Source organism: Leptonotus elevatus, chromosome 4 (assembly GCF_054856555.1).
Source record: "Leptonotus elevatus isolate MCC_2025b chromosome 4, RoL_Lele_1.0, whole genome shotgun sequence".
NCBI lineage: Eukaryota > Metazoa > Chordata > Actinopteri > Syngnathiformes > Syngnathidae > Leptonotus > Leptonotus elevatus.
Genome location: NC_141242.1, coordinates 21,758,248 through 21,769,703, shown reverse-complemented (window position 1 = coordinate 21,769,703; position 11,456 = coordinate 21,758,248). Strand labels below are relative to the sequence as shown.

The window sequence follows — 11,456 nt, the reverse complement described above, 5'->3', positions numbered from 1 at the left end:
ACTGGGGGGGGGGGGGGGGGGTCTAGATCTGTGTACTTAGAAAAAGCAAGGCAACTAATTGCATCAGTTTATAAATTGATACAGAAAATTAGCCAATAAACTTTTTCTATGAGTAAAAAAAATAATTATTTGCAAGTAAAGATAAGTTCATTGTTTCACTGGTCAATCTTTTAGTCGTTAAGGTTAGTTGCATATTATTAGAGTTTTTAATGTGTTTTTATGAGTGGGTGTTTTTTTGGGTTAACTATTTTGTATTGAGGCTACTTGTTATTTTTCTATTTACATGATGTAATTAACTTACTGTGGTTTCATATACAGAAAACAAATTGCAAACAAAAAAAAAAGAGAAAAATATACATCACCATTGCTTTTAATGTTCTTTATTAATCTTGACAACATATATACTGTATACTAAATTGCATATTTACACAACTCAAAAACTGTCCAACTGTTCAAGGTTTCTGAACTTTTTGCACAAACTGCTCCCACTAACAGGAGGCAGAAGGGCAAAATTGACAGCTAGTGTTTTGTTTTGTTTTTCTTTTCCAGAGACATCCACTTCTTTGATTTTCTGCGACTCTTTAAGTTTCAGAGTATCTCTGAAGTAACCTGCCGATGACTCGTTTTAAGCCCTGACTCATCCCCCGAGAACATAGTTTAAAGCAAAGTGTACTTTTTGAGAGTTGCTGACTACTATTCACAAAAAGTTTGGGATACTGTATTCAGCTTTATACATTCCTGTTTATGTTGCTGTTTATTGTGATGACAGCTGTCAATTGATCAACAGCACTTTGCCAACTTGAGGCTTCAAACAGGACCTTCTTCCTGGTTTGTGGCCACGGAGCTTACAGTGTCACTGTCATCAGCAGACTACAACAGACGCACTAAAAGAGTCACAGAATGGGGGGTATTTATTACGAAAAGATTCCACAAAGATGTTCAAAACAAATATAATAAATAGGCAAGTTATTTCAGCTTCTTCTTAGGTCTTGATTGTGTTGTCCTTTTAAAAATAAAGTCATGTTCAGTTCAGAATAGAATGCTACTAAACAAAAAACAAAAAAAACAAAAATAATACATCTCTCTCTAACATAGTACACATGCATCACTTGAAGTTCAGTGCATCGTTCAATCTTTTCCCAAGAGCTCCTCCTTTCCTCCTAAACAGAATCAACAGTTTAGGTGTAAATTGGTCCAGTCTTGCCAGGAATGTCACTATACAATTTTAATAAAAAAGCACGTTCACATCAGAAAATGGTTAAAGATCAAAATATTGTAATATGTATGTAAAAAAATAATTGATTAAAATCATCACAGTCTCAAACTTTGTTTAAATTGGACAGTTATTTGAATTTGGACCGGCAAATTGGTGCTGTTGTTAAGTCCAGCTTTTTCCCATACCGTTCACCTCAACCGAACACCGCCGTCAGGAGACCCGAGGAAGGACCAAAGAAAACAAAGGAAAGTGAAATCCAGCACCGACCAGACACCACTCACCGGTCCACCAACCAGAGTTCTTCAACAACCCCAGAAACATCTAAATTCCAACAAATCAGGGAGACCTCAAGAGACCAAAAGAGAGACTGAGGAAAGGAAGGAAGGACAAACGAAGCAGAGTGAGATCCACATACGTCAGCCTCCACCGATTCAACGACCAGAGGAAGAAGAAGATTGTGTTTGAGTTTAGATAGATGCTGGTGTGGTGGATCTGGCATGCATGAAAATACCTCAACACCTCAGGGCCCCCCAGGCCGCGGCAGCGCCAAAGGACGACCCCCGGGCCCCGCCAGGGCGATCGGGCGGAGAGCAAACCCAGGAGCAGGAGCGCCCCCCACCCCAAAAAAAAAGGAAAAAAGAAAGGTTAATGTCACCCTTTCCCGTTTGTTGTTTGTTGCTTGTCATGTTTAGCAGGATAAATATTGAGCTTTAACATGATAAGTTTCACATTCTAAAATAGGCAAGGTCACCATCTCAAAAACACTTTTTTGCCTTTTGACTCAGCATGATATTCAGCATTGCTTTAGTGTTTTATTGTGTTTACTGTTATTGATTAGGGCGGCATGGTGACTGACTGGTTAGCACGTCCGCCTCCCAGTGCAGAGGACATGAGATCGAGTCCGGGCTTCGGCCTTCCTTGGTGGAGTTTGCATGTTCTCCCCGTGCTTGCGTGGGTTTTCTCCGGGTACTCCGGTTTCCTCCCACATTCCAAAGACATGCATGTCAGGTTAATTGAACTCTCCAAGTTGTCCATAGGTGTGATTGTGAGTGCGGATGGTTGTTTGTCTCTGTGTGCCCTGTGATTGGCTGGCAACCAGTTCAGGGTGTACCCCGCCTACTGCCCGAAGCCAGCTGGGATAGGCTCCAGTGCCTCCTGCGACCCTTGTGAGGACTAACGGTTAAGGAAACGGATTACATTGATTTTATTTTTTATTTTTAAAGGTCTGTGTTTTTTGTTTTAAACATAGCACTTTGTATGCAGCTGTGGTTGTTTTAAAAGTGCTGTATAAATAAGTTGAGTTTACATCCCTCTGGCATCTCCTCTTGTAGCACAGTCACAATCTAAAGTGAAGATTATTATCAGTGTAAGAGAAAGTTGGATCAAGTACTTTGGACCCACGGCTTAGAGAGCAGTCATTCTTTTTCATGGCATAAACAACTCCATGAAAGCATATAGTAACAGGTTCATCTAACAGATGAAACTTTCTTTAAATTCACACCTATAGTATAACTTTTTTTTCTCTGCTCCGGCAATGGTTACAGGCTGCAATGAGTCAATGGATTTAATGATGATCAAACTGTGTATATTTACTGCACACTAGTAAACATTCATTATACAAAATACATGGGGCAATAGTATATAAAGTTAATCATATAAAAAGTTAATATGTATAAATAATTAAGAAGTTAATGAAAAAAATAAAATAAATACATTAATTAATTAAAAAATTATCAAAAAATAATTTAACAAGTAAAAAATATTAAAAAAACAAAACAAAAACAAGATATTAAGTTTAATTTAAAAACAAGGGTTCATCAGTGAATATACAAATTTTGTGTTGTCCTTGAATGGTGTTTTATATTGCACTGGGGGGGGGGGGGGGGGGTTGATCACAGTATGTTTTTGTTAGATATATGTTTTGTTGTTTGCTTCACACCCTTTGTTTGAGTTAGGATAGTGGATCTTTTATTCATGCATTAAGGATTTTATGAAAAACTAAACCAACATGTTTTTCCACATATGCACGTATTTTGTCCATAGCTAAAAAAAAAAATGTTTGTCGTACATCTGGTTATGAAGTACGTGGTCATATGTGGCCCCGAGTAGCACAGATGAAAAAAATGTGTCCGCCTCCAGTATTTGCTACCCATCCCTGATCTCCACTAAGCGACTATGATGGCTGGTAAGAAGAGGCAGCTGGCCTGATTGGAAGCCTCCGCATAGCGACGACACGTGGCAGGACGTCTTCTCTCAATGACAAAAGTGACAATGTCTTGGTGAAGGGAGGCTGTCTGTTTGATTACAACTTGGAAACAGACAGATTTCTCGCTTGCAATTGAGTTGCATGTTGTCCTAACACGTGGAAGAACAGTATGAGTGCGTCCTTTCTTCTTCGACCAAGTCTCCCGTCTCCCTGTGGGGAAAAAAATCTGGAAAAAGGTGTGACAACTCTCCAAGTAAGTGTCAGGAATTGATAATGATCACAGCCAAGCCATCCCAGATTCATTAATTTGACTCGATCTTTTAATGGTTTACTCTTCGTGACATAATCTCAATTCATTAAATGTTTCTGTAATCTGATCTGCGCATATTCTAAACATTACATAAATCCCAATTAAGGATTGAAATATTGAGAAAAAAATAGTGAAAGATTGATAGGTAGTAATGTGTGAACAAATGAATTCATATACAAAATACTTCAGCATTCATACACAATTAGGACAAAAGACAAATCAATGCCATGCATCTTTTTCTCTTGTGGAACGCCACCATCAGGAAGGGGAAAGGGTCACAGACTTGAAACAGGCTCAGTCTTTACTTGATGGTGTGAGACTAAAGAATGCAGGGTGTACCAGATACGCTACAATAGTAAATAATAGTAACACTCCTTTAATTTTTATATCTGTGCCCAGCTTCAATGCATTGCCCTTAGTTGGATCTTCATACGATAAGGTTTGGGAGTAAGAGTGACCCCATAGACTGGTGTGAAGTCTGGCTCTCCTGCATCCTCAGGCCAAATGAACTTGAACTTTCTCAGCAGAGTCACTGTGATGAGGAAGAGTTCCATTCGAGCCAATCCCTCACCGAGACACATGCGAGGACCTGTAGAGTATATATTGTAGAAGTCGGTCACAGCCGATTTTAAATAAACTCAACATGAAAAATATTTGCCCACATACCTGCAGAAAAAGGCATAAAAGCATCTGGCTTGACAAACTCGCCCTGGTCATTGAGGAAGTTTTCAGGGTTGAATTTATGGGGGGATTTCCACTGGCTATCCTCATGCAGCACGGAGGTCAAATTTGGGATAATTATTGTACCCTGGGGAGTAGAAGAAATCAAATAATATGTCACATCAAAATAATTCAAGAAATTGTTTTTTTAAATATATATATTATTTACTTTTGCCAAGCCAAGCCATGATGACAGTAGATACACACTGTTTTAGTTGGATTTTTTGTTTATTGATTGATGTACTCAAAAACAACAACTAATTATGTACTTTTTCATTCAACAACAGGACATTTGATTAAATAGACAATGCGAAAAATGCATAAACATAAATAATAATAATGGCCATGTGTGCAATTCTTGGTGGCTGGAGTTGTCAACTAAGGCACTTATCCATATGAAGGTGATGATCTTCTTCTTTTCCTTTCAGCTAATCTCATTCGGGGTCACCACAGCATGTCATTGTTTTCCATAAGCATACCTTGTATTCTCTGCCTCCTCCAGTCCAACTGTCTTCATGTCTTCCCTCAATGCATCTTTTATATGCATCTCTTCTCTTAGGTCTTCCTCTAGCTCTCTTGCCTGGCTGCTCCATCCGCATCACCCATCTACCAATATTCTCACTCTCTCTCTCCTCTGGACGTGTCTGATTTTTAATCCCATCCTCCTGAAGACAACCTAACACTTTCATTTCCATTACCTCCTGCTCTGCATCTGTTGTCTCTTCAGTGCCTCTGTCTTAATGTCTTAATGACTGCATTGTTGACCATAAGCATTTCAAGTTCCCCTGCCTCTTCACTAGCTTTGCTCTTCCCACATTCAATGCAATTCACCCAAAGTGTAATTCTGCATTCATGAAGCGAAACAGTCCTGTGTGTTGTTCTGCTTCTTACCTTAGGAATAGAATATCCCATCAACTCTGTGTTTTTTGTTGTACAGTGAAAGACACTCAGAGGCACCGTGTTCGCTATTCTCTGAACTTCATGGATTACAGCCTGGGGGAGAAAAAAAGAAAGAAAAAGATTTACAGTGGATCCTGCATAGACTACTTGTGTGTTATTTCACCCCCCCCATATTTTTCTTTATTATTATTATTATTATTATTATTATTATTATTATTATTATTATCATCATCCTGGTTTGGGATGGGGTGGGGGGGGGTGCAGGTTTTAAATGAAACTCTTCTTGGTATATGTATCCCTACCAACTCAATCATTTTTGTTTCCCCAAAAAATCAATGCAGTTGAATGGGCATTTTTTTCAAGGATTTTCGCTATTCATTTTCACTATTGTTATTGCATGGTAGGTCTCTTACAAAAACAGACATGTCATAATCATAACTTAGAATCCATCCATCCATCCAATTTAGAAAAAAATAATTAAAAGTTAAAATCATTTGCGCCATAAATACATACAGTATAAAATACAGTACTTCATTGCTGATGTAACTATGGGAAGATTTACCTGCACGTATGGCATATTGTGTCTGTCATCAAAACATGCTTTATCCTTTCCTTTCAACACCTCATCAATCTCCTGTTGGCAATGCGCTAACAAATACAGCAAGGGAAAAAAAGAGGCTTGAGTGGTAAGACACATTTGTAAGAAGTGGAGGTTCACTTTACAAAATGCACCTGAAAAGCAATTCCATATTAAATAACATGAATGGGATTGGGTGAGAGGTCGAGGGCGAATTGGTACCTGTGACTGAAAAACCTTCAGGGTTTTTCATTTAGTTGCAAGACTGTTTACTTTTTATGGACTTATGTTTGAAAGAAAATAATAATGTTTTATCCATGAATGTATGTTTTATTTATCTATATTATAAATTGTACTCATTTGAATATTGTACCTCAAGGGATTGCACGCCACAAGGCATTCAAACAGATATTGTATGAGCAAGTTCAAGAGCACCTTTACATCAGCCTTTCTTCAACAGAGTTGCAATTTATTACTTGAAAAGTGACCCTCTGTTTCCAAAGTCCAAAACCATGCAAATGAGTTACTAATGATAGTTTTTAATATACAGACAAAGTAGAGTTGCTAATCACCAGTCAATCATCAGACTGATGCATAAACAGACAACCTTTTCTCAACCTTAGAAAACCTGGTCTTTAATTAATGTCACACCCAACTCGTTCTGCTTTCTTATACTGTAAAAGCCAAAACAAGTTAGATGTTATTTAGCATAATACATTTAGAATTTGTGCTCATATGTGATGATTGTGTTCAATCCAAATTTTAAGTGTAAGAAATCATGGTGATGATGATGATGATGATGATGCGAAGTGATGTCACTCAGATTGTAAAGTTATTAATGATGGGCTTCTTCTAAAGATAAACTGTGATTGTAGTTCTTTAGAAGCATAAATGCTCATCAATAATGTTTTTTTGAGGGGAGGAATATTAGACAACTCACATATAATTTAGGAGCCAACATACCTTGTATGTCTGGATGAGTCATAAGATAAAGGAAAGCAGTCAGAAGTGTGTTAGAGGTGGTGTCTGTCCCAGCAAAATGAAGATCTAGAGTGTACATTGTTAGCTGTTGCTCTGAAAACGAGGAACCTTCATCACCAATTCTCTAAAAAAGAAAATGATTTTATGAAAAAAAGAAAGAAAAAACATATGAGATCAAACAGCAACAATTCACCATGCTCGCTATCTTATATTTGTAACCACCTTATCCATTTCATCTAGATAGCAGTCAAGGAAGTCACGTGGTTCTCCAGAGACTCTGGTCCTCTTGTGCTCGGCCAACAAACCCTTTGAAAGTTTTTGACATTTCTGAAGAATAAGAGTAGACAACACAACACTATATCAGAATGTTTTAGGCCTGTTGCAACATTAAGATCAGCCCATCTATGATTTGAACTGGTGATGTATATTGAACATTACATACAAAGCCATATACAGTACATATAACATACCTTGACATTTTCAAAAGACTTCATGAAGGGCAATGGAAGACTACGAATCATAGGAAAGGAGTCATACAGCTGTAATAAGGATGAATGAGAAAACAATCATTGACCATCTGCCAATATACAATCCAACGCATTGCATAATCACACTGTTTAAAATGCATCCTGTGGAGTTTACTTTTGCCTATTGAGTTTGGAACACTTGAAGAACACGGGATCACCCAGGAGACACTTGTATGGAATCCACTTGGACTGACTTTGACTATTAATAGCATTTATATGCATATAAAGACGCTCACATGTTGTAGATGTCAGTTAAATACAGGTGGGGATTTGATAAGATGGAAATGAGGTCGACACATTGAACTTAATTTATTCAGACAAGCAGACAAGACCAGCTCTTTTCCATTTTCCCCAAAAACATTTAATCTATTTAAAACAAATTATTGGCTCAGCCTCATCCATCCATCCATCCATCCATTTTCCAAACCAGAAATGGATGAAATTGCAAGATTGGCCATTTTGATATTCTGAGAAAAGAGCCATTTATTCATAATTGCATACATTTGTTTCTGATTGTCATCGCCATAAAAAGTACTGACTCACCATAGCCCAAGGTCCATTGGCCAACTTGGCATTCTCCGTGAAACACTGAACAATAATTTTGATGAACTCGTCATCATAATCATAGCGTTGACCAAACAGAACCTGGCAGATGATGTTAGAGGATGCATTATGGAACATAAGTTGGGGACTCAAGGTACTGCCTGTAGGAGAGTTAAAAAAAAAAGATTAGAAGTGCAAACTCATGGTACACAGATATGAAATCTTTTCACACAAAATCCAGTCTGGCAACACAGACTTAGAGAAAGAAACATTAAAAATAAATACAATTAAACATATTATTTTGAAAGTTGAAAGAACATCAGCTGCAGTGTGCAATGAAAATGTCTGATCTACATACCAATGCTCTTTTCTAGTGTCCTCATAACGAATTCAGTTTCTCCTAGAATCCTTTCTTCCATTGACTCCTTCCCCAGACCAAAGTTTCTCAAAGTCATTAGAGCAAATCGACGGTGTTCTTTCCAACTAGAACCATAGTCTGCCAGAATGACTCCTGCATCAGGTGTGCAGATGGTTAATGTAGAGAATATACAGTAACCAAAAGAGACATTTTCTCAAGACAATGTACAGTATAACTGTCAAACGCTACTATTCCTACCACTATTACACTACTACTACTTCTAAAACCACTACGGTGACAACAACAAATACAACTACTACTACTACTACAAATAATAATAATAATAATAATAATAATTGTTACTTTACCTTTTCTGTCTGTTGTGTCATTGACATAAAGGTCTTGGGGCCGTCCAGCAAAGTCAGTCGCCTTGGACACTAAAGCCTCCTTCATGGCTTCTAACCCATTGATAATAACCGCAGGTCTTTGACCAAGGTACAAGCTGTAGACATTTCCATACGCCTTCCTCAGCTTAAAAAAACATGAACACAATATAGATTGTTAATACAATACAAAAATACAGCACTGTATCAGATAATATTAATATGTTGGGGAAGATTGGACAGGCCTAAAGAACTCAGTCCTCAACTGCTTTAAAGAGGACGCACTGTCATGATGTGTGTTGTGTTTGGTTTTGGTTGGATTTCAGTTGTCATGTGCCGTGCCCTGGAACATCTCGCAATGTGTTGACAAAAAGAAGGCTAGATTTCAGACTCTGTAAAAACAAGTCGAACTTGTGGTGCAGGTGGTGTAATGTGATTTTTGTGGATTTGATCGAAGCACAGACAGATTCAGTTCTCCGCGGACGTTTATGTCATTGTATTAAATGATAACTATAACAACAGCATGAGACAGTTCCTCTGAATCATTGTAGAAATCAATTCATTGAAGGAATTATGATAATATATCATCTTAAAAAACATTTTAATCGCACCTGCTCACAAGGTATAACTGGAAGGTGGGGCTGGTGTCACACACAGATGCACAATTGGGGATGCAAGGAGGTCTCCATTTGCTCACGTCACATACACGGCCGACTACATAATCCGCAAGGGAAGATCTTGTAGCTTACTTTTATAAAAGCCCTCTGTGCACACCAGGAAAATTAACAGACCCCAGTAAGTCCATTTCTGCCTCTACAATGTCAACACTGTCTATGCTCCCACTGCCCTGATTTTAATGGGAATGAGGGGAGCCTCTTCGATTGGACGGTAGTCGGCTGCATTCTATCAAACAACTGTGCACAACGGGGCAAAATGCTTTATTGTATTTGCGCTAGTCAAGTAAAATACCACAAGAAAGAAAACTGTACCATGTGCACAGTTGGACTACGCTTTGCACTTGATTTGCCCTAGGTATGCACAAGGTATGCACACCCTCTGTGATGCTGCTGTATTCAGAAATAACCAATAACATTCAAACTCATGCTATTTGAGTGTCAGAACACACTTGCCACCCTGCCTCTGATTAACGTCTAATGTAGTTCAGATGTTGTTCGAAGCTTCTTGAGTTTCGATGATTTTCTTTGTGTGTGAAGGTTTTGTGTTTGCGCTGCTATTTGGAACAGATCATACCCCTCCACCTTGCTTATGGCCCAAGATCAGCAAGTACAGTAATACAAGTATGACCCACAATTTAATAGGATTTTACATTACTTGCATCACATTGTTTCTTAAACATATTGACAATCTATGTTTGTAAATAAAACTACTCGCAAAATAAACTGCATAATATTACTGGCAAAGGTACTGACTAGAATACATACGTAAGTAGTAAACAGAATTAAATAACACAAACTAAGCCACTGAGGTTTTCCATTTTGTGGAATTATAATCATTATATATTTTGATTGACTGTTTAAGAAGTATTATAGAATATGATTGTGTTATCTTTTCAATTTGAACTAAAAGGGTCAAGGCCAAAGAGTCGCCTTGGCTTCTATTAGTGTGGTTAAAGGGTACGGCTTTCAACTGTGTACAGAGAGAATCAGTCTATCGTTATGCAACAATATATAAACAGTAGCGTTGTTGAGTGAACTCCTTCCTTCCAAAAATATCTATAGGTTACTTTTTATTCTATTCTATACAATGACTTCATATGTAGTGACTAAAAAGACAAAACAAAACAAACAAACAATGCATTCTTGGAAATTTAACAATTATATTCTAAAACATAAAAATTATCCCATAAATGACAATTTAAAGTGTTGTTGTTTTCCATACCCGCTCAAAGTCTTGCAGGGGGTTCTCCAAGCTCAGGCTCAAGATGTTTCCCAGGACAGGCAAGATAGTGGGTCCTGGTGGAAAATTCTTCGGCCTTCGGCACATAATATTAAAAATGATAAAGAAAACACAAAGTGGTAGGAGGATTGTAGCTAACATGTTGGAGAAGAGTGAACAGGCCTAAACAGCTCCACTGCTTTAAAGACATTGCGCAACTCTATAGACTGCCCCTCTCTTTTGTGTACTTCTGAGTGGGGCGGACAACCAACTAGTGTCTACAAACCCCTTTTTATGGAGGCAAATATGGTGCAAAACTAACTAGTAAAAAATGTTTGTACCTGTAGAAAAAAGTCTAAATTTGTATCTGTAAAAGTCGTGATTTGTACCTGTAAAAAAAATGTGTATCTGTAAAAAAAATAAAAAGTGTACCTGGAAAAAAAAAATTGTATCTGTAAAAACAAATTTGTACCTGTAAAAGTCATGATTTGTACCTGTACAAAAAGTGTAAATTTGTATCTGTAAAAGTTGTGATTTGTACCTGTAGAAATGACAACTTGTAGTCAAAGAAGTCGCCACTAGGAGTCACAAGTTGTTTTTCTGCTGCTGTCCAGTCACGTGAGTTTTGCACCATATATCTCGCTATAAATGGTGCAAAAGTGATTCGTACTTGTAGAGCGCCGTGATTTGTAGTCGTAGAAGAAGAGGGCGGGCTCTGGAGGATTTGGGCGGGCTAAAGCTCAACTTCATTGGTTGAGCGAACGACAGTGGGTTGAACTCAAATGACACCCATGCACAAGTCCGCAATTCCAAACAAAAAGAGTAGCCACACCAGTTTA

The 11,456-nt window shown here is 37.9% G+C and overlaps 1 protein-coding gene across 1 annotated transcript; it reads right to left on the bottom strand.

Annotated features, from left to right (window-relative positions):
* Positions 1 to 3,720: 3,720 nt before the first annotated feature.
* LOC147176012 (cytochrome P450 2F2-like) lies at positions 3,721 to 10,843 on the bottom strand. The gene is made up of 11 exons (XM_086073742.1): positions 10,621 to 10,843; positions 8,707 to 8,869; positions 8,339 to 8,491; positions 7,981 to 8,141; positions 7,381 to 7,449; positions 7,133 to 7,237; positions 6,893 to 7,034; positions 5,915 to 6,000; positions 5,344 to 5,445; positions 4,399 to 4,540; positions 3,721 to 4,321 (listed from the first exon to the last, which is right to left on the bottom strand). The coding sequence occupies exons 1-11, from the start codon at positions 10,777 to 10,779 to the stop codon at positions 4,134 to 4,136; spliced, it is 1,470 nt and encodes a 489-aa protein (XP_085929868.1). The 5' UTR covers positions 10,780 to 10,843; the 3' UTR covers positions 3,721 to 4,133.
* Between the last annotated feature and the right edge of the window lie 613 nt (positions 10,844 to 11,456).

Excerpts from the sequence above, each read along its gene's own strand:
- LOC147176012 (XM_086073742.1), bottom strand. The coding sequence starts at position 10,779 with ATGTTAGCTACAATCCTCCTACCACTTTGTGTTTTCTTTATCATTTTT. Across the intron at positions 8,870-10,620 it reads CCCTGCAAGACTTTGAGCGG|CTGAGGAAGGCGTATGGAAA; the intron begins GTATGGAAAACA and ends TGTTTTTTTAAG. Across the intron at positions 7,450-7,980 it reads CCAATGGACCTTGGGCTATG|CTGTATGACTCCTTTCCTAT; the intron begins GTGAGTCAGTAC and ends TCCTTATTACAG.